Genomic DNA, 24287 nt, shown 5'->3' with positions numbered 1-24287 from the left:
AACTTTCCCTTCAACTTTTCTTCTTCTTTTTCCTCCCCTACCCAACCGGCCACCACGTCCACCACCGCTTCCGGCGCCGGTAACTATTCCGGCCAACTTTTGCCGGCCTTCCTCTTTTTTTTTTTCTCTCCCTCCCCTCCCCCTTTGACCGATATGTTGGTTTCCAAAATCTCTTTTTTCTTTTTTTTTCTTTCTCCCTCCCCCCTCCCCTCTTTCCCTCTGCCTTTCCCCACCACCTTCCCCCTCCCGCAGCTTGGGGAGAAGAAAAATTGCAAAAAAAAAAAAAAAAAATTTAAAAAAGGTTCTGCCGACGCTAATTGGCACCAGCAATAACGATGAGGAGGGTTCTCGAGAATTTGCAGTCAAGAAGCCAAGAGCCCTCCTGTCTTTAGACCTGAATCTTCCGGCCGCCCCAGACCAACCTGAAGATGATTGCAGCACAGAATCCAAGTACCCTTTTGCATCTACTAGGCAACAAGTTATTGTCTTCTCCGCATCTCCTCATCCCTTGGTCGATTGCCATTACTAAATCAAATCAAACCCTCTGTTCGATTGCGGGCAGAGGGAGAGGGAGGGGGAGCTTTTGCAGGGGTGGGGAGGGAGGTTGCGGGCAGAGGGGAGCGACGGGGGAGCTTTTGCAGGGGGCGGCGGATTTAACTTTTGCAGGGGGAGGGAAGAGGGGCGGCGGGGGAGGGAGTTTCGAAAAAAGGGACAGGGGAGGGGGAAAGGGAAGGGAGGACGGAAAAGAAAAAACAAAAAAAGAAAAAAAGAAAAAAGAAAAAGAAAGAAAAAAAGTTTTTTCATCTCATAAAAAAGTTTTTCTACAACTTCTACAGTAATCTACAGTAAAGTTTTATACAAACACTCAAAAAACTCACCTTCCAAACAGGCCCATTGATTCTTATATGAATTAATTATTTTATAGCAAATTAAATTAAATGAGCTTTTGCTATGGCATTATTTATTATAATTTATATCATATATCTCATAAAAAATTATGAAATATAATATTTAAATATATTTAGTAACCCACCGGTTCAACCACTCACCCACCGATTGAACCAATAACCCGTTAACCCACCTCTTTCGCCGGGTTCCTTCCCGAGTTAGATTTAATAACTATGATCCAAATAAACCTAGATATCATAACGTTTTCATTCCATGGCTATATCCTTGTATTTTTTTTGAAATATTAATGGTTTAAAAACTAATTTTCAAATATAATATTATAATAATATACAAATAAAAATATTTTATCTATATAATATATCAAAAATGATTCACAAATATATAAAAGAATTAAAAAAAATTTAAATTCTACAACATTTTCCACCCCCACCCCCATCCCCATCCATCACCGCTACCATAACTAGAGTGGTAGTGTTAATTTTTAAAAGTACTTTAAAATTTTTTTTAACTTTAAAAGGTACCCCAATATATATATATATATTTCAAAAATTCCTCTAAAAATACAATAAAAAATATTTATAGTAAAAATTTTTCATACACGCAACTATAATAAAATATTTCAAAAATACCTTTAAAAACAGTTAATTCAAACAGAACCTCGAATCAAAAAACTATTAAGATTTGGTCTAGTGATTAAAATCGAGATTCCACTGTATTTCTATTGAGTTGTAATTTTGACTATTTGTGAGTTAGTTTGAATTGTAAATAGCTTGTGAACTCCCACAATTTTGGGTTTCTTGTAATTTTATTTTAAAAAAATATTTCAAATAATAAAATCAGTGTGGAGGGATTTTATTAACCTAACATCAATTTTTTTTTTTTTTTAGGATTTGACGAAATCAGATGGGGTCCACCAATTCAAATCCTCCCAAAGGTCCCTTTGGTTCGTTTAACGTTTCCACACGGGAAAAAAAGAGCTTCTTTGGCTCTTTGATCCGTAAACGTGTCTTTACGGCTGCGCCAATCTGAAATCAAGAATGCCATTTTCATTCATTCCAAATCACCCCTTCAATTAATCTCCTCAAATTTCTTGATTTTCTTCTCCTGAACTGCAATAACTGGAAGGGATTAAGAGCAGAGTGCCCGATTATTATAATTATTCTTTATTTGTTGATCTTCATTTTTCCACAATTTCCGATCATGGGATTTTTGTTTTGACCATGATTTTTCAACTAAAAGGTTGAATAATTAACGTTTTCTATGATTCGAGACAAAATGGATGGAATGTATTCATAGAAACATCATTTCTTGGTGAATTCTGTTAAAAAGATCATTTTTTTTTTCAAAATGATCAAAAGGTGTTTGTGGAATGTAAAAATGCAATCTTGGTGAAGCCATTAGTTAAAGATAGCTTAACAATGGGAAGTTCCATTGCTGGGATTGTTATACCTTTGCTGCTTTTTGCAGGTAACTGGAGGGTTCAGCCTTGATAATCATATGTTCAAGATTATGTTTGCTGCATTTTACCTTTAAGTTTTGAACATAATTTTGTATTGTTAGAAAGGACAATATGAGCAATACATGTGGATGAGACTCATTAATACTTTATAATTTATGAAGAATTAGTCTTGCATGTAGAACTGATGTCTTTATGAGTACAAGTTCTTGTATCAGAAAATATGTTGATTTTGATATTAAAGGGAAATTTGCCATGGCCTTGTTGAAGGAGAGCTAAAAGTAGTGGTTGAGCTTTTGAATTTGTTGTGGATTTGAAGGTACTTTTGAAATTTGAACTTTAGTTGATTGGAAACTTGGAGAAGTGAAAATTTTCCTATGGAAGATGAGCATTGTGAGGGTAGTCATCATTGGAGAAACCCTACCTTTGGCCTGACAGAGGTGCAGTGGGAATTTTGGATATCCTTGGATTATGTTGCTGTTACACTAACTTTCGCACCTGGTATTGTAGGGACACTTGTCCCTTCTGATATCAATGAGATTCCATGATCATTCCAGTCCACGATAAAAAACAAGAGTTGAGCTTGAAATTTTAATGAACACTAAATGCCGTTCTTGTAGTATGTTCAGTTGGCGAACCAAGCTCAAACAAGCTAAATTCCAATATTGAGTAGCTTGCTTGTCTTTCAGCCCTGAGTGTGACTCCGACACCAGGTATAGAAGGAAGTGTAATACAGGTCTAGAAAAAGAGCCAAAGCCTGTGTGGGGTCACTCCAAATATAGGTGGTGTGATTTTAGTGCAAGGTTCTCCATGCGGAGGTGTGGTACACGGTAGTAGTACATCATGTTGTGTATGGACTAAAAGAAAGAATATGATGAGAGAGGGTGAAATGGTTGTTATTTTTGCAAGTGGTTATTTTTTAATGCTTCTGTGATGACAAGAGGTTAATAACTGGGAACTTGGACTTTGACTCTAGACTGCAGCAAAGTTGTTTTTGAGAAAACTTTGTGCAGTTACTATACCACGTCAACGAATGTATCATTAACCTCTTTCCAATGTTATGTTTCTGGGAGCATGTCGAAATATTAGGGGTTGTGAAATATTTTTTTTAACTTGCCTAATAACCACATTTGTACCTTGCTTTATTGAGTTTTTATTTTCTTCTGCAAAGAGCTGCATTGTTTCCTGGTTCATGTCTTCCACTTGTGATTCCTGCAGCTTCTCTACTTAACTGGAGTGTAATAGGTTTGGCTGATTTGTTCACTTCACTTCTCATTCTATCAACTGGTGTGGAAGGTAAGTTCTTTTTTACCACATTCTTGCTCTTTATGTAATTGGTGTATTGTTTCTATGCCGAGAAGCAACTTTCTATAAACTTTTAGGTACCTAAAACACTTTTTTATGGTCCTCTTAGTTTAAATACGCATGTGTGCTGGTTTTTAACTTGCTGAAGTTGAGGAATCACTCAGATGTTGCATGAATTCCTACATTGAACCAGATTCTTCCTAGGCAAATCTGTTCTAGCTAGGTACTCTAAAGTTATGTTAATTATATTGGTGTTCTGACTTGCGAAATGGTCTTTCAATTTGTTGTACTTTTTGTTTAATTTCATAACACCTTGTGTATAGTTTTTCTCTTTTTCTTTTTTTTCCTCCCTCTTTTATGATTGCACATTGCTGAAAGTGAACCAAGTCTGTTATCTGTCAGCAGTTTCTGGAAAACCTCCATAAAATTAGATGTCAAATATGAACGATTGCAGTCTCTGGCAGCAGTATGTACAATACCGTTAGTAATGCACCTGAACAATGATTAAGGTGGAAAGAGGATGAAATGAAGAAGAGTTTCAAAAAATTACCTGATATCACAAATCCTATGGTGGCGAGCTTGAGGATCCTATTTAAAGCATATAGCTATAACCATAAGAAGTTGCTAAGAGATCCAGAAATCCAAGTAGAGTTATAATACCGACGTGTAATTTCCCATGATTAATGAAAGGACCAAATTACTACTAAATTCCAGAAAACCCTAAGTTTATCAGCAGCAAACTAGCAAAACACCTATGCATATTAAAGACTCTTTGAATTATCATTTTCATTTTCTTTTTCTTTTAGACTGAAAACACCTGTTGTTTGAATAGTTCTTATAACTGTCCTAGAGGTTCTGAGAGGCCTTAGTTTATGGCTGAGAAGAGGTGTCACATCACCAGACTTCTTGTGATCGTAATTGTCTTTTATATCTCACTAGCTGTCATTCACATGTATGTTTCATGAATCTTCTTTGCTAGTAAGGACATTGATCAGTCCGGGATTAGTAGAATTATCTTACACAAATTTGGCCTCAATATAATCTACAACTAATGAACCTTGGTTTCATGAACTAGTATTCTGTATTAGCAAACTAAACTTTGACTAAGCAATCTTGCATGATCTTGACAATTCTCACTTAACCTGTGCAATTCATCATTTAGAATTCATTGACCTGGTCAGAATGCAATCATGAGGTCCGGATCCTATTTCCCTGATTTCAGTTTCTTGAAAAAGCTTTAAAGAAGTAATTGTTTTTACATTCTATATGCACAGAATAATTTAAGAGCATAGTAGTGGGGAGACCTAACTTAAATTTACAACATATCTACCCGCATACTTATGGAAGGGTGAAAAATCGTTACAAGTGTTTCAACAGAAATGAACTAATTTCCACATTCTCATTTAGTTGAATGCTACTTTAATTAAATGGGCTTTCCCACAAACAATAACTGTTAATAATTTTATTACATGTTTGATAATTACTTCATTCAGTAGGATGATTTAATTATGACCTTTTAGGAATTATTAATACACTCTGAATATCTGTCTCTATGATCCTCTTTAATCCTTCCTTTCTGAATTGTGAGTATAATTTCGTTCTCCTGTGAATGCAAATGCTAGTGGTAGACCGTTTTTGCTTTATAAACTGTGAAGTGTAGTTTGTTTACCCATTCAGAGAAATGTCCCAGGTCTACACCTTGATGATCCTTCTATTGGTGTTTTATGCATCCGTTTAACATTTCAATGAGAATAATGCCATCTTTTCAGGGGATAGAATTAAAGTGGCTCAAATTTGTTTACATGCTGCTTATCCTTTTAATTTGCCGTCAGTCATTATGACTCCTGATGCCCTGATATTTTCTAGGTTCATATTGCTGGAAGCATGTTATAGTTTTATGGCATGTCATCATGCTTTCTGGAGCAGTTATAATCTCGCATTTCCTTTTCCATCTTACTGTGGCTATTGAAGGTGATCATTGGGGTGTAGCAGATGCTTGGTGGGCGAAATTACTTGGTTTTGTAAGGTTCCTACTGATGTTCTTTCTTCTCGACTCCTATGAATATGTTGATATGTTTCGTGGAAATTGGAATAGGTCTTTGTTCAGTCATTTGGTTGCTCATTTTAAAGTTGTATGGTTTCTGCAGAGATCAGTCCCAGAGTCCTCATGCAGTGATTTATTCCCTCCTCATTCACATAATCGTGGGTGTGGTTGCTCTAACCAAAATATATATGAGCAGAACCTTCCCTGATTCCTTAGGACAATCCTGTTTGCTTGATTTGGGTTTGTCTAGTGAAAGCCAAGGTCAGTTGACAATCCACGTCAAGTATTCCTTTTCAGTGCAAGACACCCGTGAGCTCACTTCTTATTGTGTTTCTGTACATTGTTTACATGTGGAAGTGCATTTTCTTTTTCTTCTTTCTGGCCATACACTTTAGGGCTGGAAGCGTTTACTAAAAAAGTTAAAGAACATAAGATTTTATAATTTATGGCAATATTACGAACAATTGAGTACTACGATTCCAGTATATTTAGTTGAAGGATCATATATGTTGGAGTCATTTGCACTTTTTTTCATGAATCCTATTATGGAACTATGAGGATCATTTCATCTGTAAGATCTTAAATACAAATTCTGATCAAATGAATCATTAATCCTTTTCTCTTTTGTTAAAAGAAGATGGAAATAATTGCTAATTAAGTTAGTGCTAGATTGAAAGTTAGAGCCAGTTGGCATATCCAAATATAATGTTCTTGGTGCAAAGTTGTTCATTTTCAACTTCTTGCATTGATCCTTGATACTTGCTTTCTTTGCTGCATGGAAGATGCTTTCCACTTCAGGTTCAAGGTCCTATGTTACTTGTTCCTGCCTGCAGTACAACTGCTGTTGGGAATTAGCCACCCATCATGGGTTTCTCTGCCATTTTTCCTCTGCAGCTGCATTGGACTTGTCAAGTGGTCAATGACAAGTAAATTTCTTGGGCTCTTTTGGTGAGTATCTATTTTGTCTTTTAGTTTCTGATTGCAACTAGTTTTTATAATTGCAATTTGCATTCAATTTTTTACTGATTGTTGGTGCATGGATCACTGTGAAGGTGCTGGAGATATCTTTTATTCTATGCAGGCGTCAACATCATTCTGTTGTATGCATATCAGCTACCCCTTGAATTCTCAAACATGCTTGAGCAGTTTGCTGATCTCACTGGACTCTACAAGTTCTCTCTCAAATCAGATTGGCCAGAAATTTGTTCTGGTATCTCACTTTTACTTTTCTACTCCATGGTGAGCTCTCAACATTTGATGTTTTGAACAATGCCGTACCAGCAGCATTACAATTTGACTGGACTAGTTGGAAGTTTTATCTATATACCATGTAGAAACACATTAAGTTTACTTGTCAAGCACTTCTTTTGGGAAATTGATTATTGACTTCTTGCACCTAGCCCTTTATTCTATTTTAATTAATCTCGCATTGCTAGACAGAAGGATGATTTCTCTTTTCTTTTCCGAGGAAGGAATGATAATTTGAGTTTTTTATTCCCTTTCTTCAACTTGGTTAGAATTTCTTGGGGTATTATTCCTTCTTAATCACTTCCAAGCTTGATAGGGATGTTTTCACCATTCTTTCAGCTTTCATATGTCAGACATGACTTGATTGAAATAAATGAAATCTTCTCCACCAAACAAACTGACTTGACTGAGCAGCTTCTTCCTAAGACACATTCTTTTCTCATTCATGAGCTAAGGTATGATTTAAGTGTTGATATTGTTTTCTCTTCATGTACTTTCGTACTTTAAGTTTCTTTGAAGATGTCTAGTATTTGTGCTCCACCGTGACAATGAAGTTTTCAGTATAAGCTGATAGAATGCAAACCTTCTCAAACAATGAAGGCATACAGTTTACCTCTATAAGAAATGAATATTGGCTATTATGTATTTTTTATTTTACTTGAAACAAAGTAAATATGACATCAAATCCTAAATGTCATCAATATGTTCCAAAATTTTTTCTTTGAAAATTACAACCTTCTAAATGCCCTATTTTTTGTTTATTTTCCAATTTAGAGGTTCACTAGGTCTGTTACAAGGTGCTTATAATCAGCTGATGTTAGCTTTTCTGAAAGCCATTTGAGGTTTTCTGCCTTCTGAATATCGTTGACTGAAACAGAGTTTGCTTTCAGTTCCCCAAGTTTGATTCTTGTAAATCACCATGCTACAGAATATTTGTTTTTTTTTTATAGCTGATTCTTTAATTTCTCACTTGATTTTCAGATGTAACGTGATGCGCACCAGCATTTTGCACAGTGAAGCAATTATGTGGAGATTTACTATCAACTTCTTTACTTATGGATTTCCAGTAAGAAAATAACATACATATTTGTTTTGCTTTGTTCTTGTGCATTTTATCAGAATGTATGGAATAACTTGAGGGAAAGTTGTAGAAACTACATTTTTGTATGCCATGTTTGGTTGTTATCTATGAAGAATTTTGGTTGAAGAGTAGGGGCATTTTTTTATTTCATTTTTTTTTCAGCATCTTTTTCTTAAGGAGTATTGGAATCATTTGTATAGCCACCATATTGCCTGTAATAAATATAAAAATAAATGTGAGTAAAGATTGAATATGCTTTTGCTTGAAGCTTCAAATGGTGAAACTATTTTGGACTAACCATGCAGCAACTTTTGATTGTTAACATGGAAAATAGTAACACAAGAAATCAAGCCAAGACATGTGTACACAAAACCAAACCATGTAGTGTTTAGGTCATTGACCCATGTGCATGGGCTAAGATACTACCAGGCAGGTTCAAAGAGTAGTGGGATTATGTTAGAATGGCTCTCCAAGACATCTTACCTACTTGGTTCTCAGTAGATGAGCTTTCAGTCCCAATATGTTCCCAAATACCACTCCATATGCATGAGACCTTCCCATGATTTTATGATTCTTTGCATGCGTTCTGTAACCATAGTCAAGCCAGGAATTAACCTTCTCTAACTTCTCATGTTTTGGCCAAAAATCCTTTAAGAACATCAGAGACCTGCTTTTCCAAGAGAAAAAAGCCCTCATTCTGGCCGAGAAAAGATGCAAGTATTTTCAGATTTTTTTGGACTTCGACGGGTGCATTTTTGTATCAAAACCTTACTGTTTGGCTTGCATTGTATCTTCTTGGCTTTGGCAAAATAGTTCATGCTTTCATTAAGCGATCCTTTCTTTCAGCCCTTTCTAAGCACAGAGTCCTCGAAGTTTCCACATTTATGTGCCAGCATGGAGATAGATTAGGTAGGAAGATTGCATAGATTTTCTTGTTGCATTGGTCCTAGATGATTCTTGAACATTAAACGGCAACATGTCCAGCGAGCTTGATAAGAAGTTTAGTGCTTGAAATTTCATATTGCCCATTATCCTTGATATCATATCAGAGTCCCAATGGTATTGCCCAATGCCAATATGACTCTTTCAACCAAATCTTATGATTTTCATGTTTAATGCAAAAGAGCAGCATGTCTATAACCTTGCAGAAATACATAGTTCCTTTTACCTGGAACAGTTTACTTTTCTCTTCCTCGTGAGTTGACTGTCTGTCTGTCTCTCTTATTCTTCTTCTAGCTTCCCTTGTTATTCTCTAAGCTTTAAACTTTTATTGAAGTTCAAACCAAAGTTATAATCCTAAAACTCCCCATCTATCCAGAAAAGAACAGGTGAATGTAGCTCTGCAACTGAGATGCAGAAATTGCTGCTAGTGTCCAATTCAAGCACTAAAGCTCATTATAGTTTGTCATATAGCTTATTGGACCAAAACCAGAAACTTGCTGAAAACTGCAGATTAACCATTTAATTCCATGTTTGTATCTTTCAATAGTTTATAAATAATAGTATTACACTCAATATACGGTTGGTACGTTTCAAAATGTTGTGGACGAGATTTTCCTTATACATGAGTGGAAATTGGTTGCATGTGTATACTGCTATGTGGAATACTTTTGACATTCATATAGATGTTTGATTGTATTATCTAGTCTCTTATTTGAAGGTACTTACAGTTTGAAGTTTGTCATTGCATCAGTTAACTTTTTATAATGCTTGATAAAGGTTTTGGTCCCTTTCCAATAACTCTGGTTCAGCACAATGGAATGTGAAATAGATCTTGTTTATAAGTTTAGTTTTTGCATTTTGCTATATTTTGTTGTTTCTTTACATGAAGCATCTTAAGGTAGCTCTCATCTGTACATTATTTTGTTAGTGTGTAGAGGCTAAGAGTCTTGTTTTGTTTAACTGTTATCTTTTTAACATATTCCTATATCTTTTATTGCTTTTATACTTGATAATATTTTTGTTCCCAGTATTATTGGGATTGCAGTCTTGACACGTAACATTAGATTCACTTATAACTTGTTAAATGACAGGTCTCTTTATTTGCTCTTTCCTTTTGGAGCTTTCAGTTCACAAGCCTGTGTTCATTTGGATTACTCGCATATGTTGGCTATGTTATATACGCCTTCCCATCCTTGTTTCACTTGCACCGGTTAAATAGTCTTCTTCTAGTGTTTATTCTATTATGGGCTGCTTGCACATATATCTTCAACATCATATTCACGCTGCTCAATAAGAAACTAGAAAAGGTAAGTTCTTAAATTATGTTTTGATGCATCTTTTATGTTTGAATATTTAGCAAGAGAATTATATTAAAATTTCAGGACATGGCACTGTGGGAAGCTATTGGCTTGTGGCACTACTCTAAACCAGGTTTATATCTACTAGCACAATTTTTTCCTGCAATCCTGCTTACTATGGGGAATCTTGTCAACAGCACTGTGTTTTCGTACTTGATTGATGGTGATGGGCAACCTAAATATCGGAACCTTGCTGCTCAAGGTAGGAAGTGTGGCTGCATATTTTAAGTGCTGTCATAGCGGTTCTATATGCGATCATATTGTACATCTATGGAAATAATTTGATGTGCTTTAAAGACCGCATGTTTCTTACTTTTGATTGCTTTATCATGAGAAAAGTGAACTTTATGGTGAATATTAGAAAATAAAAATAAAAAAAGAAAACCAATGAAATCCAAAGCTTCATCAACGAACTCTAGTGATTTTTAGAGGAAAAAAAGAAAAATTGAAAGTCAATAAATTGACATTCTTGGCAGGCCCAAATTAAGTTTCTGTTGCTAAAAATAGTAATTAAGGATTGGTAATTCATTGGCACATAAAAAGAAAAATACTATGTCAAATGGAATTGCCTCACCTCTTAAATCATGTAACTTCTCCATGGATTAAGTTTCTTCCAAGTCCCTGGGTTGTTTCAGTATGGGATAATGTGGAGAAGGCTATAATGAAATTCATAATGGCTCTATTTAGCTAAAGAGAATTCCTAACAGCCCTGAAGGATATATGTAACCAAAGTTCTTCAGAGTAGGTACAATATCAAAGATGCAAATCGTAAACCTTATCTTTTAAAGTGGAATGAGTATTGTGCCGTTGCAAACCAATTATATGACTAACATCAAATCAGTTGAAGATTTTAAGATGTTAAATAGTTAAACTCATTTATCCTCAAACTAAGATTTCCTATATTTAAAAAATTACACTGATAGTAAACAAGAATAATGTTCACCCTTAAACTAAAATTTTCTTCCTAACAAATTGGACAGTTTACAAAATTCCCCTCTCTGAAAGTTGCTAATTGCTAAACACCCTCCTGCATAGACACAATTAGCACATTTATTATATGTTTCACATGATTTCCATGAGTTTTTGATATCCATGCTTTTATTTCGCAATAGAAAGCAAAATAAATATTGACATCGGGGCATTTTAGAATTCAATCATACACATAAAACGTCTTGTTCTTTGAAAGATTTTACTGGTACGTCATCTGGGTTTAGAATGATCAGAGACACTCTGATCTATATCCAGCATATCATTAGAGTAGTGAAGGAACTGCAAGTAGTAAACACTTTACTTCTTTATTACTTACATGGTTATCGATTACTGTACTCTTCCGATGTTGAACATGTAAGTTCCTAATAAGACTGTAGCATTAGAATTGGTTACGTGATACTGAAAGCAGCAGATTAATGCTGTTTCTGTGTTTCTCACTCTTGTTATGGAAGGCTTGTGCATTTAGAATCTAAAATAGTCTGCAGATTCATTGGCTACTGTTAACTTTTACATTAGCACTTATTAATTCCATTCATCCATGTCATGTTCACATTTTTATCCTTTTTTGACCAATTTATAACTGTGCAGTGTTTTTCTTTTTCTTTTGGTCAATAAATTCTATGTATGTTCTAATGTTGAAGCCCTAAGATTTTATTGCCTTCTTTCTTTTGCCCTTTTAGATTGACATTCTTACTTGACAAGGCTTGTTTTCAGCTCCCTGCCTCTCTTCTCTGATTGATCTGATATTCAATGCAACAACTGATGTTTGTAATTGATTTTAGAGAAAGAGGAGAAAGAAGTATTTGTCATTGCTACAATAGCATGGGGATTTCGCAAAGTTTCTCGAGCAATTGTGCTGGTGCTGTTATTTTTCATTGCACTGAGACCTGGTTTTGTTCATGCTGTATATAGTAAGTTGAACCAGATTTTCCAATTTTTCTTGTCTATAATCCTATTTGAGTCTTGTACTAGAATTCTAGAGGCCCTTGCCCTTACTTTGGAGGCTACAGAGTTCATTTATTGTTGCTTTAAATGGACTAAAGTTAGGCAATGAAGGCTGACTATTGGTTATTCTCCCTTGACATTTCAGTGATATTCTTTATGATTTATCTATTAAGTCACACCATTAGTAGGAAGCTTCGTCAATCATTGATTCTTTTATGTGAGGCGCATTTTGCTGCACTTTTCATTCTTCAACTAAATGTGATCTCCAGAGTCCTAGAAGAGAAAGGCTCTTGGGCTGCAGAAATTTTCTCACAGTCAGGTAACTATCCCAAGATATGGTCCCCTATCTTTTAGGACATTTTTACCAGAATCTTTTAGGACCAAAGAAAAATTTTCTGCTTCAATACTGAGTCTTTTTTTTTTGTTTTTTTTTTTAAAGCTCATCTAATCGTCCTTTTGTACATTCTATGCATGCGTTTCAGGTTTGCTTGATGGCACTAGCTCCATGGAGTTTGCAACAATTGCTGGGCTGGCATCCTTCTGTGCCATTCAAAATCATGGATTTGACATACTTTGTTCATTTTCAACAATTGTACAGTTCACTCCATTACCTCCTTTTGGCTGGAGATTTTGGAAAGCTGGGTTGAACAAATCCGTACTACTTTCAGTTTATGCTTTAATATCTAGAGGGATCGAGTATGATAACTCTCTTCCTGGTATTATAGCAATGCAATCTATACATAGAAAAAGGATTAGCTTGTTACTTCCTGGATCTTTTGCTTATAATTTCATTTTTAACTGCATAAGCATTATTCCAAAAAAAATTGTTTTGGGATGTGGTTTCTAATCCATCAGTAGTTTCATAGTGTTCTCTGAGAATATACTCGCAACATATGCCTACTCTTACATCTGGTTGTGGTTAGCAGAATTTCAAATTCTCTCTTAGGAGGGCAATAATATGATCACTATGATTTTGTATTTAAGCTTAAAACCAAAACAGAGGAGATTGTAGAAAACAATTGATGATGATGTAGCTGCTTATTAAAATCTGAGGTACTGAATGTAACATGGCATTTAGATGGTAATATTTCAGTACAGATACAAGTCCCTAAGAAATAATACAAGTGGTTTTCTTTGCAATCAAAGTATGGTAAGTTTTGGATTAGTGGTTAACTAGTCCACTGGGGAAAAATATAGTCACTGATCGAGCACTAGAAAAAGCAAATTGAGAGGCAGACTTAGCAGCTGTACTATTATTGTCCAATAAATTTGGTAGCATAAAGTTTGGTGGGCAAATGATGGTCAGATGGACTAAATATTTAACTAAATAGGATGCACAACTTGATCTTACATCTTATGCATTGCTCTTGTACAACCTCCCTGGTAAAATCTAAAATCTAATATCCTTGTTAACTTTCTGTTTTCAGAGCAAAGAACAATGTTATATCTGAGTGCAATTGGACAGAAGTTTCTCCACGCATATCGAGCGTGTGGAACCTACATTGTCTGTTTGACTGTACTTCTCACAGTTTACCACGTAAAACCTAATTATATATCATTTGGATACCTGTTCTTCCTCCTACTATGGATGAATGGAAGACAACTAAGGGAGAAGACAAGCAGATACTGGTGGTTTCCTTTGAAAGTTTATGCAATCTTGGTTTGTATTCTCATTTATTGTCTGAATGTCTTTATCAGCTTAAAGAGATGGTTGTCTAGTTTGACAGATCTTTTCCATGTCTTTGGCTTTAATCCTGATGCTTCAAGCATAGAAAATATCTGGATGTCATTGGCAGTTCTTGTTGTCATGGTCTTGTATAGCTATGAGAGGAGAAGAAGCAGGTCCTTGAATTTAGCAGATAAAGAAACAGAAGAAAATGTAAAATTTTCCTTTATGAGGCGTCTTCTTATTTGGCATTGTGAGAAAATATTATCTCTTTCCTTATTCTATGCATCAGTGTCCCCGATAAGTGCATTTGGTTTTGTTTACCTTATCGGCCTGGTCATCTTTTCAACCTTCCCAAAATCCTCCCATATTCCTTCGAAAATATTTCTAGCTTATTCGGGGTTTCATTTAGCGATGGATTATCTATTCCAGATGTGGGGTGAAAAAGCAAAAATGCTTCCTGGTCAGACAAACTTTAATTTATCTCTCCTTTTGGGCTTACGATTGTTTGAGCATGGCTTTTTTGGTCTAGAATCAGGCATGAGATGTAAAGTTTTGGTTATTGCTGCATGCTTACTCCAGTACAACATCTTTCATTGGCTGAAAAAGATGCCAAGCAACTATGGACATCATGACAAATGGGAGGAGCCTTGTGCTTTGTTTAACTTGATGGAAGAACAGCCTATAGCAGGCCCTTCTTATGCCAAAGAAAGTGAGCCTTCTGCAGAAACTAGCGCATTTTTAAGAAAGCATAAGGGACCGATGAGTAACTCGTGGCCATCTTTAGAAACTAGTACTGGAGTTTTGGAGAATAGGAACAGAAATGATACATTCAGACGTATCTGGGGAAGCTCCAAGGACAGCTTTAAGTGGAATAAAAAGTGGATTCTTCTTTTACGAAAGGAAAGGCTCGAAATGCAAATGACCACCATAAAAATATATTTAGCATATTGGATGGAGAACATATTTAACCTTTTTGGCCTTGAGATTAACATGATTGGATTACTCCTTGCTAGTTTTGCTGTCTTGAATGCTATTTCGCTGCTCTATGTGACATCACTTGCCGCCTGTATACTTATGACTCGGCATACTATTCGAAAACTCTGGCCAATATTTGTTCTCTCATTTGGTTCTGTTCTCATCCTTGAATATTTGACAATTTGGGTGGGCATGGTAGACTCAAAGCAGCAGTTCCCAAAAATAGCAAAAAGGCCTTGCCACGAATGTTGGAAGAACTCTGCCCTGTTCTTTGAACACTGCAAAAAATGCTGGTTAGGTATCTATTTATATTTATGCTTTTATGATCTCTGGGGTGGGTTCTTAAACAGTAGGAATTTATCAGATTTGACTTCATTGACATACATAAGTGCTAAAACCACTTTGTCATCATCGGTGTGGTATGGTTTTCATGCAATTCATTAGGTCTCAAATATTTGACAATTTGGGTGGGCATGGTAGACTCAAAGCAGCAGTTCCCAAAAATAGCAAAAAGGCCTTGCCACGAATGTTGGAAGAACTCTGCCCTGTTCTTTGAACACTGCAAAAAATGCTGGTTAGGTATCTATTTATATTTATGCTTTTATGATCTCTGGGGTGGGTTCTTAAACAGTAGGAATTTATCAGATTTGACTTCATTGACATACATAAGTGCTAAAACCACTTTGTCATCATCGGTGTGGTATGGTTTTCATGCAATTCATTAGGTCTCAAATAATGGCTTTCATGCAATTCATTTGGTTCTAGTTTATGATAAAGAGGACAAATTTATTTGTAATTTCTGGGCAAATGCTTGCCACTTCTGTGGAAGATATATTAGCATCACTATAATGAAATCATTGTGTTTTCCAGTGATCATTTTCTCTAGGACTGTTACAAAATCTGTGACATCCTATGATCACATCCCCTTGTCAGTGGCTAATTGTTTGAGCTTTTCCTACAATCTCAGTTTCTCCATCACTCTTATTATTTTACTCATGGTTTTTGTAGGAATCATTGTTGATGATCCCAGAATGCTTATCAGCTATTACATGGTTTTCATGCTGTCATGTTTGAAACTGCGTGCTGATTACATGTCTAACCCTTCGGGAATGCATACTTACTGGCAAGTGATAATGCAAAGCAGAATGGCCGCTGCCTTTAGTGATCTCTCTTTTGAAACTAAGAGCATGTGGACATTTCTTGACTATCTGAGGCTTTATGGCTACTGTCACTTGCTGGATCTTGTCCTTGCCTTAATACTGATCACAGGAACACTTGAGTATGATATCCTTCATCTAGGTTATCTTGGTTTTGCTCTGGCATTCTTCCGTCTGAGGCTTAAGATACTAAAAGAAAGAAACAAAATCTTCAAATTCTTGCGTATATACAACTTCAGTTTGATTATTCTTTCTCTTGCTTATCAATCTCCTTTTGTTGGAGATTCTAATGAGGGAAAATGTAAGACAACTGATTACATACATGAAGTTATTGGCTTTTACAAATATGATTATGGCTTTCGAATCACATCAAGATCTGCCGTTGTGGAGATTATCATCTTTATGTTGGTATCCCTACAATCACATATTTTTTCATCCCCGGAGTTTGATTTTGTATCTAAGTATCTTGAAGTAGAGCAGATTGATGCCTTAATTCGAGAACAGGAGAAGAGAGCTTCCTGGAAGACAGCACAGTTGCAGCACATCCGTAAATCAGTAGAGGAGAAGCGCCTTCGCAATTTGCAAGTGGAGAATATTAAATCGGAGATGCTTAATCTACAAATCAATCTTCACAGCTTGAGCACCAATGCAACCTTAAGTAGCGCTTCTCTGGGAAGTCAAGGCCAACAAGGGAGACTGAATTCATTTTCATATCACCAAAGTAGTAACTTGCAAAATGATGAGGCTAATGTGAAAAAGAATGGACAAGATTCTTACTCTTTGTTTCCCTTTGACACAAGTTCATTAAAAGGCCTGAGAAGGGGAAGCCTGGGCGTGGACTCTATGAATGCTTCCATGGGTTCTTCACAAGAGATCTCTGAGCTAAATGAAACATCCAGTTACCTATTTCCAGGACTGGAAGAAGATTACACAGAATACAATAAAAGTAAGCATAACTTGTTAATTTCAGCATTTCACCTTGTGGGGGATGGTGTTTCTCATGCACGATCTTTTGGTAAGAAGGCAGTTAGGAATCTTGTTAACTTTTTCAATATCGAAGATGAACTGGATCTAAATGATAATGCCTCTGAGAATGAGGTTTATTACGAGCTCGAGAGTCAGAATATAGGATTTGATCCTGTGGAGCAGATGCATTCTTTTCATTCTGCTAGTGACAAAACTGTATCTGATGCTACATGTCTGCAAATTGGAATGATTTTTCGTTTTATGTGGGTCCAGATGCGAGCAAACAATGACATTCTCTGCTATTGTTGCTTCGTTCTGATATTTCTGTGGAACTTCAGTTTGCTTTCCATTGTTTACCTTGCTGCACTATTCTTATATGCTTTATGTGTAAATACTGGCCCTAGTTACATTTTCTGGTTCATCATGCTAATATATAGTGAAATCTGCATCTTGCTCCAATATCTATACCAAGTCATTATCCAACATTGTGGGCTGGGCATCGATACAAGTTTCCTTGAGGAACTGGGATTCCCTGATCATCGAATCAGGTCATCAATTGTAATAAGCAACTTGCCTCTATTTCTGGTGTACCTCTTTACGCTCATACAGACTTTCATCAGTGCAAGAGAGGGTAAATGGGCATCTATTACAGAGTTTGGTTCTCTTGGGCCAAAAAAGAAAGATCCTAAGGTGTCCACATCGACTCCATATTGGTTGGAGCAAGTATATAAACTGCTTTTACCAGTAAAAGATGCAATGGAAAAGATTATTAGGAGTCTATATTGGTACTGGAAATCAGTAACAAAAGGAGCAGAAACTCCACCTTACTTTGTGCAGTTGTCCATGGAAGTTAAAGTGTGGCCAGAAGATGGGATTCAGCCGGAAAGAATTGAGTCAGGTATAAACAAGTTGTTAAAAGCTGTTATTGACATGAGATCCCAGGACACTAGACAGAATGGACCCCATATGCCGAGTAGAGTACGTATTCAGAGCATTGAAAGAAGTACTGAAAACCCTTCTGTTGCTTTGGCTGTTTTTGAGGTTGTGCTTGCCTCCTCGATGGAAGGATCAGTCCCTATGAAACTTTACAAGCCATTAACTCCTGCAGCTGACATAGCAAAAGAAATTTTAATCGCTCAGCGTACTGGGATTTTTGAAGAAATAGGATTTCCTTACCCTGTGCTCTCTGTGATTGGTGGTGGAAAAAGAGATATCGATCTATATGCATTTGTTTTCTGTGCAGATTTAGCTGTTTTCTTCTTGGTTGCCATTTTTTACCAATCAGTGATAAAAAATAAGAGTGAGCTTCTTGAAGTCTACCAGTTAGAAGATCAATTTCCAAAAGAGTTTGTGTTTGTTCTAATGGTAAGTGTCTATCATTTTGCTGTACTCCACAGACTCAGGACTTCCAAATGTTTTTTTGGAGTTCTATTAGTTTTCTATATTACATGAAAAATGACTGCAAAGTGATGCAAAAAATTCAATGTAGTTGTGGGATCAAAGCCTGAAATTAATTTTCAGATTCATTTCAAAATTATGAGAATTGTCTTAGTCAATTTACTGGTGGTAATAGTTGCATCTTCACTTGTTTCTACACTGAATTTGTTTGCGAATCAATATGTACCATCCTGAAGCATATAATTTTTGTAAGATATATAACTGCTGATCGGATTGTTTATTGGTTTCCAAAGACTTGGATCACTGGGGTTTTTCAGGGGATCTTGTATTATGAGCATAATCAGTAATGGCCATGCTACATGATGTAATGATGTTGGATGCAGATAATGAGCTATCTTCTTCTTCTTCTCCCTTTTTTTCTTTTTGCAGGTAATTTTCTTCTTGATTATGATTGATCGTATTATCTACCTCTGCTCATTTGCAACTGGAAAAGTCATTTCCTATCTTTTTAGCCTTTTTCTCTTTACATACTCGACAACAAAATATGCTTGCGGCATGCAGCCATCTCACCAACATGCTGGAAAATTTGCCCTCCGTGCTATCTACTTGACTAAGGCAATATCTCTAGCACTTCAGGCTATACAGATCCGCCACGGGCTTCCCCATAAAAGCACTTTATATCGGCAATTTTTAACCAGTAGTGTTTCAAAAGTTAACTTTCTATGTTTTCGGCTTTACCGAGCTCTGCCATTTCTTTATGAACTGCGATGTGTCCTTGACTGGTCTTGCACAACTACATCTTTGACAATGTATGATTGGTTAAAGGTAACCTACTGAAATTATCTAAGGAAATTTTTGCAGAAGATTTGGTCTTTTTCATATTTTTTCTCTTATGAAATTCATGCACAAGTCTGTACTCCTACTATCTGTATGCGTATATTCTTTCATCAGCTAAAAGAAAGGTTCGCAAAATGAGTTAGCATAGATGTTGGAGTTTTTATGAGTTCTAGAAATTGGTTTTTGCTTCATATCTTGCCTATATTCAGTCTCTAACATCTTCCATGAACATACCGTTCTTTAGGGTGGATTAATGTCGTTGGTTCATGAAATTGAGTTGTCTTTTGCCTACTGATACATTACATTCTCTTTGACTTTTCCAGTACTTTTTCCTTATTCAAATGATATCTTTTAGATTTGAAGATACCTTTTCTCATTCCAGCTTTTCTTCCCTTCCAGTTGGAGGACATTTATTCAAGTCTATTTCTGGTCAAATGTAATGAGGATTTGCACAGAGTCAAGCACCACCAGGGACAAAAGCAAAGCAAAATGACAAAATTTTGCAACGGAATATGCTTGTTCTTAGTTTTGATATGTGTTATATGGGCTCCAATGCTGGTAAGATCTCAGGGAGTTGGAATCTATGGACAATGTTTTCTGCATACTAACTCAAATATCATTTTTGTGATACTTATTGCCTGATTGAAGTGAAACATGGAAATCAGGACTCCAAGATGTTTTGACTAATCCATTAAAGTCAGACAGATAAAAATTGTTGGATACATAAAAAGAAGTCAGGATATCTTTTTCTATTGGTGGATAAGATGCATTAAAGCTTTAAAACTTCTGATTTTTCGATTGAAAACCTGAGGAACTCTGAGTCTGAATATGTCATTATTTACATTATACATGCACTCCTTGTTGACAGCAGAGTTCTTGTTTCTATTCTGCTGATTGTATCTCTGCATTTATTCTTCTTTCAAGTAGTTGAATTTCCATGATAGTCGTTGATCTGTAAGAAACAGTTCAGTTAAACTGCAATCAGCTGAGTAACTAAGTTTTCTCTTTGTTGGATCATTAAATCTCTTCAGATTAGAAACCCATAGAGTGTTGCAGATGTATCATGGTTTTTTTTTTATTTGATCCATTTTTGGTGCTATTTAATTCCTGTAACTTACATAGCATCCATTCAATTCTCTAGCATTAATTCTTTTTTCTGTTCTTTTAGAAGAAAAAAAATAAAAGGGTCTTAACGTGCTTCTGAAGAAGAATTCTTTCCATACTTTTCATGAAAGAATACTATCTATATCCAGATGTTTTATTCTTTTCTCTGTTGTTTCCAGATAATCTCTTTATTTTGTTAAGTAGAATCTTCCAATACTCTGTTGATGGTTGCTATCAGTTTGTGACATTCGTTGTGGTTTCCATCTAGATACCTTTCTGACTTTTATAGCTATTTGGTATTTCCTACTTTAATGGTGACAAGAATTTAGTAATGCTAAGTAAGTTTAGGTACTTCTATACTTCAATGTGAAGTTTTGGTTTGATTTTTAAATATCCTTTGATTTTTCCAGAGACTGTCTTGATATTTCTACATTCTGAAATTATATACTTGATCAATTCAGTGCCTCTTCTAATGTATTTCACATTTGTTTGTAACTTGCTCCTGGATCTTGCTGTACTGCCCTGTTCAAAGAATTATGTGCTAATTGCTTGATTAGGAGGAGACGGAGTACTTAACTAATCAAACCAAAGATTTCTGCCTAATGGGTTTTGATTTTCTAGCTGTCTGCTGGGCATTGTGGACTAGTTGAAGATAACCTGGATACCAAAAAACTGTCCATCTGCATCAGAATGCAGCTGGTGTTGCAACATCAGGAGCCATGAAATTGGAAACTTGGTCTCATTATAAGAGAAATAGCACGATTAGACTGTTGCATAATTTTATGGATTTGGTTGATATAAAAATATGGATGATGATACTCTGTGTGTTTGGCTAATCGTTGGAATGTTCATTTGTTTGGTTCGAGGGTTTTGTGATATTAATTGGAAGTCACTCCACATGCATCAAGACATGTTTAACCATTTATCCTCTAATTGTTGCTTTAGCAACCAAAGTGACACCATGACTAATATTCTTTAATATCATCTATTCATCCAATTACAAGAGTGACTTTTCATCTTTAGAATACAATTACCTGATAAAGTCCACATAGAAGTACAAAGTTTCTAGGATGTCTAATTCTAGTAAATTACCCATTTGGGTCCACCCTATTGTTGTACAAGTCATTTGTTCACAGAATGTCCAATTTTGTTCTTTGTAATAGATGTACAGCAGTGGCAACCCAACGAATATTGCAAATCCTATCAAGGATGCGAGTGTTCAGATTGATATAAGGACAATCAGTGGAAAATTGACCTTGTTTGAGACAACACTTTGCAGAAAGCTGTCTTGGAATGAACTTGACACTCTAGTTGATCTGGATCCTCTGGATTTATTAAGTTCGTATAATGAGAAAGATATCCAATTAATATGTTGTGAAGCAGATGCTAGTGCATCATGGCATGTCCCTCCTGTTGTTCAAGCAAGATTCATTCAGTCTATTAATTATAGTATGAACGTTGTGTTCCACTGGCAATTCACGAGGGATAGGCCAAAAGGAAAAGAGGTGGTAAATTATGACATACACATTCAAGATGCAGATCTTCCAAAACCAGAGGAAGTAATGCAAGTCCTAAATGGTACTCTTAACAGTTTCAGGATATATAATCTCTACCCAAGATACTTCAGGGTCACTGGATCTGGTGATGTGCGATTTATTGAACAACCGGTTTGTGTTTTTTTCTTTTAATATTTTCCTTCCAAATCAAAGGATATAAAATACAAAAACCATACCGATAGAGATAAAATATGTAATGTTTGTTTATGCAGGTAAATTTAGTTACAGGTGACCTGGTATTCCATCGAGGTGATCCAGAATGGTGGTCCTTCCATGATTTAGATGTCTCAGATAGAAGTGGCTGTGGAGAACTGGCTGGCCCTATGGCTGTTATTGTATCTGAAGAAACTCCACGTGAGTGCTGGTGTCTCAATAAGGGCTAAATATATTCTAGTTCTTGTTTCAGATAAGGAAATACAGTGTTGTTCTACTCTTTATTCATTCCTTGAGTCTTCTTGTCTGTTGCTTAGAAGGTATAATCGGTGATACGTTGAGCAAATTCAGCATATGGGGTCTTTACATAACCTTTGTGCTTGCGGTTGGCCGTTTCATCAGACTTCAGTGTTCTGATCTCAGGATGAGAATTCCATTTGAGGATCTCCCCTACTGTGACAGGTATACAATTTCTGCATTTCTTACCATGTCTAATACCGGGAGGGAGCATTGTTTCTTCAACTCTTAACTAGAAACTATCCACTATCAATGTCATTTTGTTTAAATTGATCTCTAAATTTTTGTATTCCTCGTCATACAAGACTTGTTCAATCATAAATACTAATCCAAAGAACCAAGATGGAATATCTATATTTTCTTACTTTTCATATTAATTTCGGTATCATTTAACGAGTTAATACTATGAAAGATCTGTTTAGTAATTGAAGTGACAGTTATTTTCTTATGAGATTGACAGTTATGTGCTTCTTTTCTGGAATATATATTCTTCTGAGGTCAGATAAGATACACAATGCTTCGTGCAGATTGATTGCAATTTGTGAGGACATCTATGCTGCAAGAGCAGAGGGTGAGCTTGAAGTTGAAGAGGTCCTTTACTGGACGCTGGTGAAAATTTATCGGTCCCCTCACATGCTGCTTGAATACACTAAACGCGACTAATCCTGCGCGAGTTGCTGAACAGGAATCAATGGCAGTTTTCATCCAGCTACAATGCTGACTTTATTATCACCACTATAGAGGACGGATTGACATTTTGCCTAATGCTGTTGCTGCAAGCCAAACAATTGAAACAAATTCCTGGAAAGTTGGAATACGGCATTGTGTAAAGTGGCCTCCATGAAGCTGTTAATCGGGATTTCAGGATTGCTCAAGTGTTCTTCCAATTGGTAATTGATGAGAGTACAAGGAAACTATTTCTGCAATCACCAAATATCATTTATCACTGTCCTGAATGGAGCTCTTCTTTGTTTTAGAGGTTGATTTCAGCTGATTGCAGAAGTCTTCTTCGAAGTGGTAATCGACTAAAGAACCAGGAAATTGTTTCTCCAATCTATGAAGCTGCATCCAACTGATAAAATCTTGCAGCTTTTGTAGCTCAAATCTTTGCCTGATGACATTCTTGATAATTGGAAAGATGATAGCTGAACCCCTTCTTTAGTTGATTCATTAAATTTGGCAGATAAATTACATTCATGTTCACCACATCCACATTGTTCTGCCATTTTTAATTAGGTTTTTACAAAATAAATTTATGTATCAATTTTTTTGTAGCTTTTAGAGGTTTGATTTTTTGGCATTTGGCTTTCATTCCAACCAAATATTGATACTTTCAAGAGCTGCAGTTCTTTAATTTTCCTATTAAACTACAAGAAGCATTACTCAACCATAAATTTTACTACCAAACGATGCTTCACTCAAGTAATTCATATTTAACTTTGTTCAAACTACAAATCCAACCAGAAGCATGGCATGTATGACCTTAGAAAACTGCTTCCATTGTTTTTTTTTTCTTCCCATACAGATTAAGATCATTGAAAGAAGGTTTAGTCCTTAACTAAACTTGTGATTTTGAGACTTCGACCAGGTATATGTAAGGATTTATTTGATGTTCAATTAGCAATTCAGAAGCTTTAAAACTTCATTAGGTATATGTAAGAAATTCATTGGTAATTTAGATGTTCAACTAACAATTCAGAGAGATACTGACTCAATTGATGTTATTATCATAAATAAAAATAAATGGTCGTCATTGATCAGAACAAAATTGATTTCACTAAATATTCGAGAATACATTATACGTGTGAGTTTGTTGATACCAATATTTTTTTTTTTGATAAAAGCAAATTTCATTAACAAATTGCTAGAAATCATCCAACACGATTTGATATACATC

General features: G+C 35.7%; 1 protein-coding gene across 5 annotated transcripts; it reads left to right on the top strand.

The window, feature by feature from the left end:
• Positions 1-1786: 1786 nt before the first annotated feature.
• On the top strand, positions 1787-23690 carry LOC140037046 (piezo-type mechanosensitive ion channel homolog). Of its 5 annotated transcripts, XR_011840902.1 has the most exons (23): positions 1787-2376; positions 3584-3661; positions 5537-5696; positions 5818-6023; positions 6497-6662; positions 6767-6953; positions 7302-7417; positions 7944-8028; positions 10077-10292; positions 10368-10545; positions 12116-12244; positions 12424-12597; positions 12761-12994; positions 13706-15220; positions 15367-15501; positions 15931-18410; positions 18873-19268; positions 19680-19838; positions 21548-22051; positions 22153-22294; positions 22411-22555; positions 22918-23280; positions 23368-23690. XR_011840902.1 is itself a non-coding variant. In XM_072080783.1 (22 exons), exons 1-22 carry the CDS (start codon positions 2328-2330, stop codon positions 23051-23053), a joined length of 7542 nt encoding a protein of 2513 aa, XP_071936884.1. In that variant the 5' UTR covers positions 1787-2327; the 3' UTR covers positions 23054-23690. The 5 variants fall into 5 exon arrangements, 4 of the variants coding, with proteins under 4 accessions (XP_071936884.1, XP_071936885.1, XP_071936883.1 ...); XM_072080783.1 differs by having other exon boundaries at positions 5818-5975; positions 22918-23690; XM_072080784.1 differs by having other exon boundaries at positions 18873-19058; positions 22918-23690.
• The last annotated feature ends 597 nt before the right edge of the window (positions 23691-24287 follow it).

Source organism: Coffea arabica, chromosome 2e (genome assembly GCF_036785885.1).
Source record: "Coffea arabica cultivar ET-39 chromosome 2e, Coffea Arabica ET-39 HiFi, whole genome shotgun sequence".
Classification (NCBI taxonomy): Eukaryota; Viridiplantae; Streptophyta; class Magnoliopsida; order Gentianales; family Rubiaceae; genus Coffea; species Coffea arabica.
The sequence above is the reverse complement of the archived record's forward strand: the minus strand, read 5'-3'. Positions and strand labels throughout refer to the sequence as shown.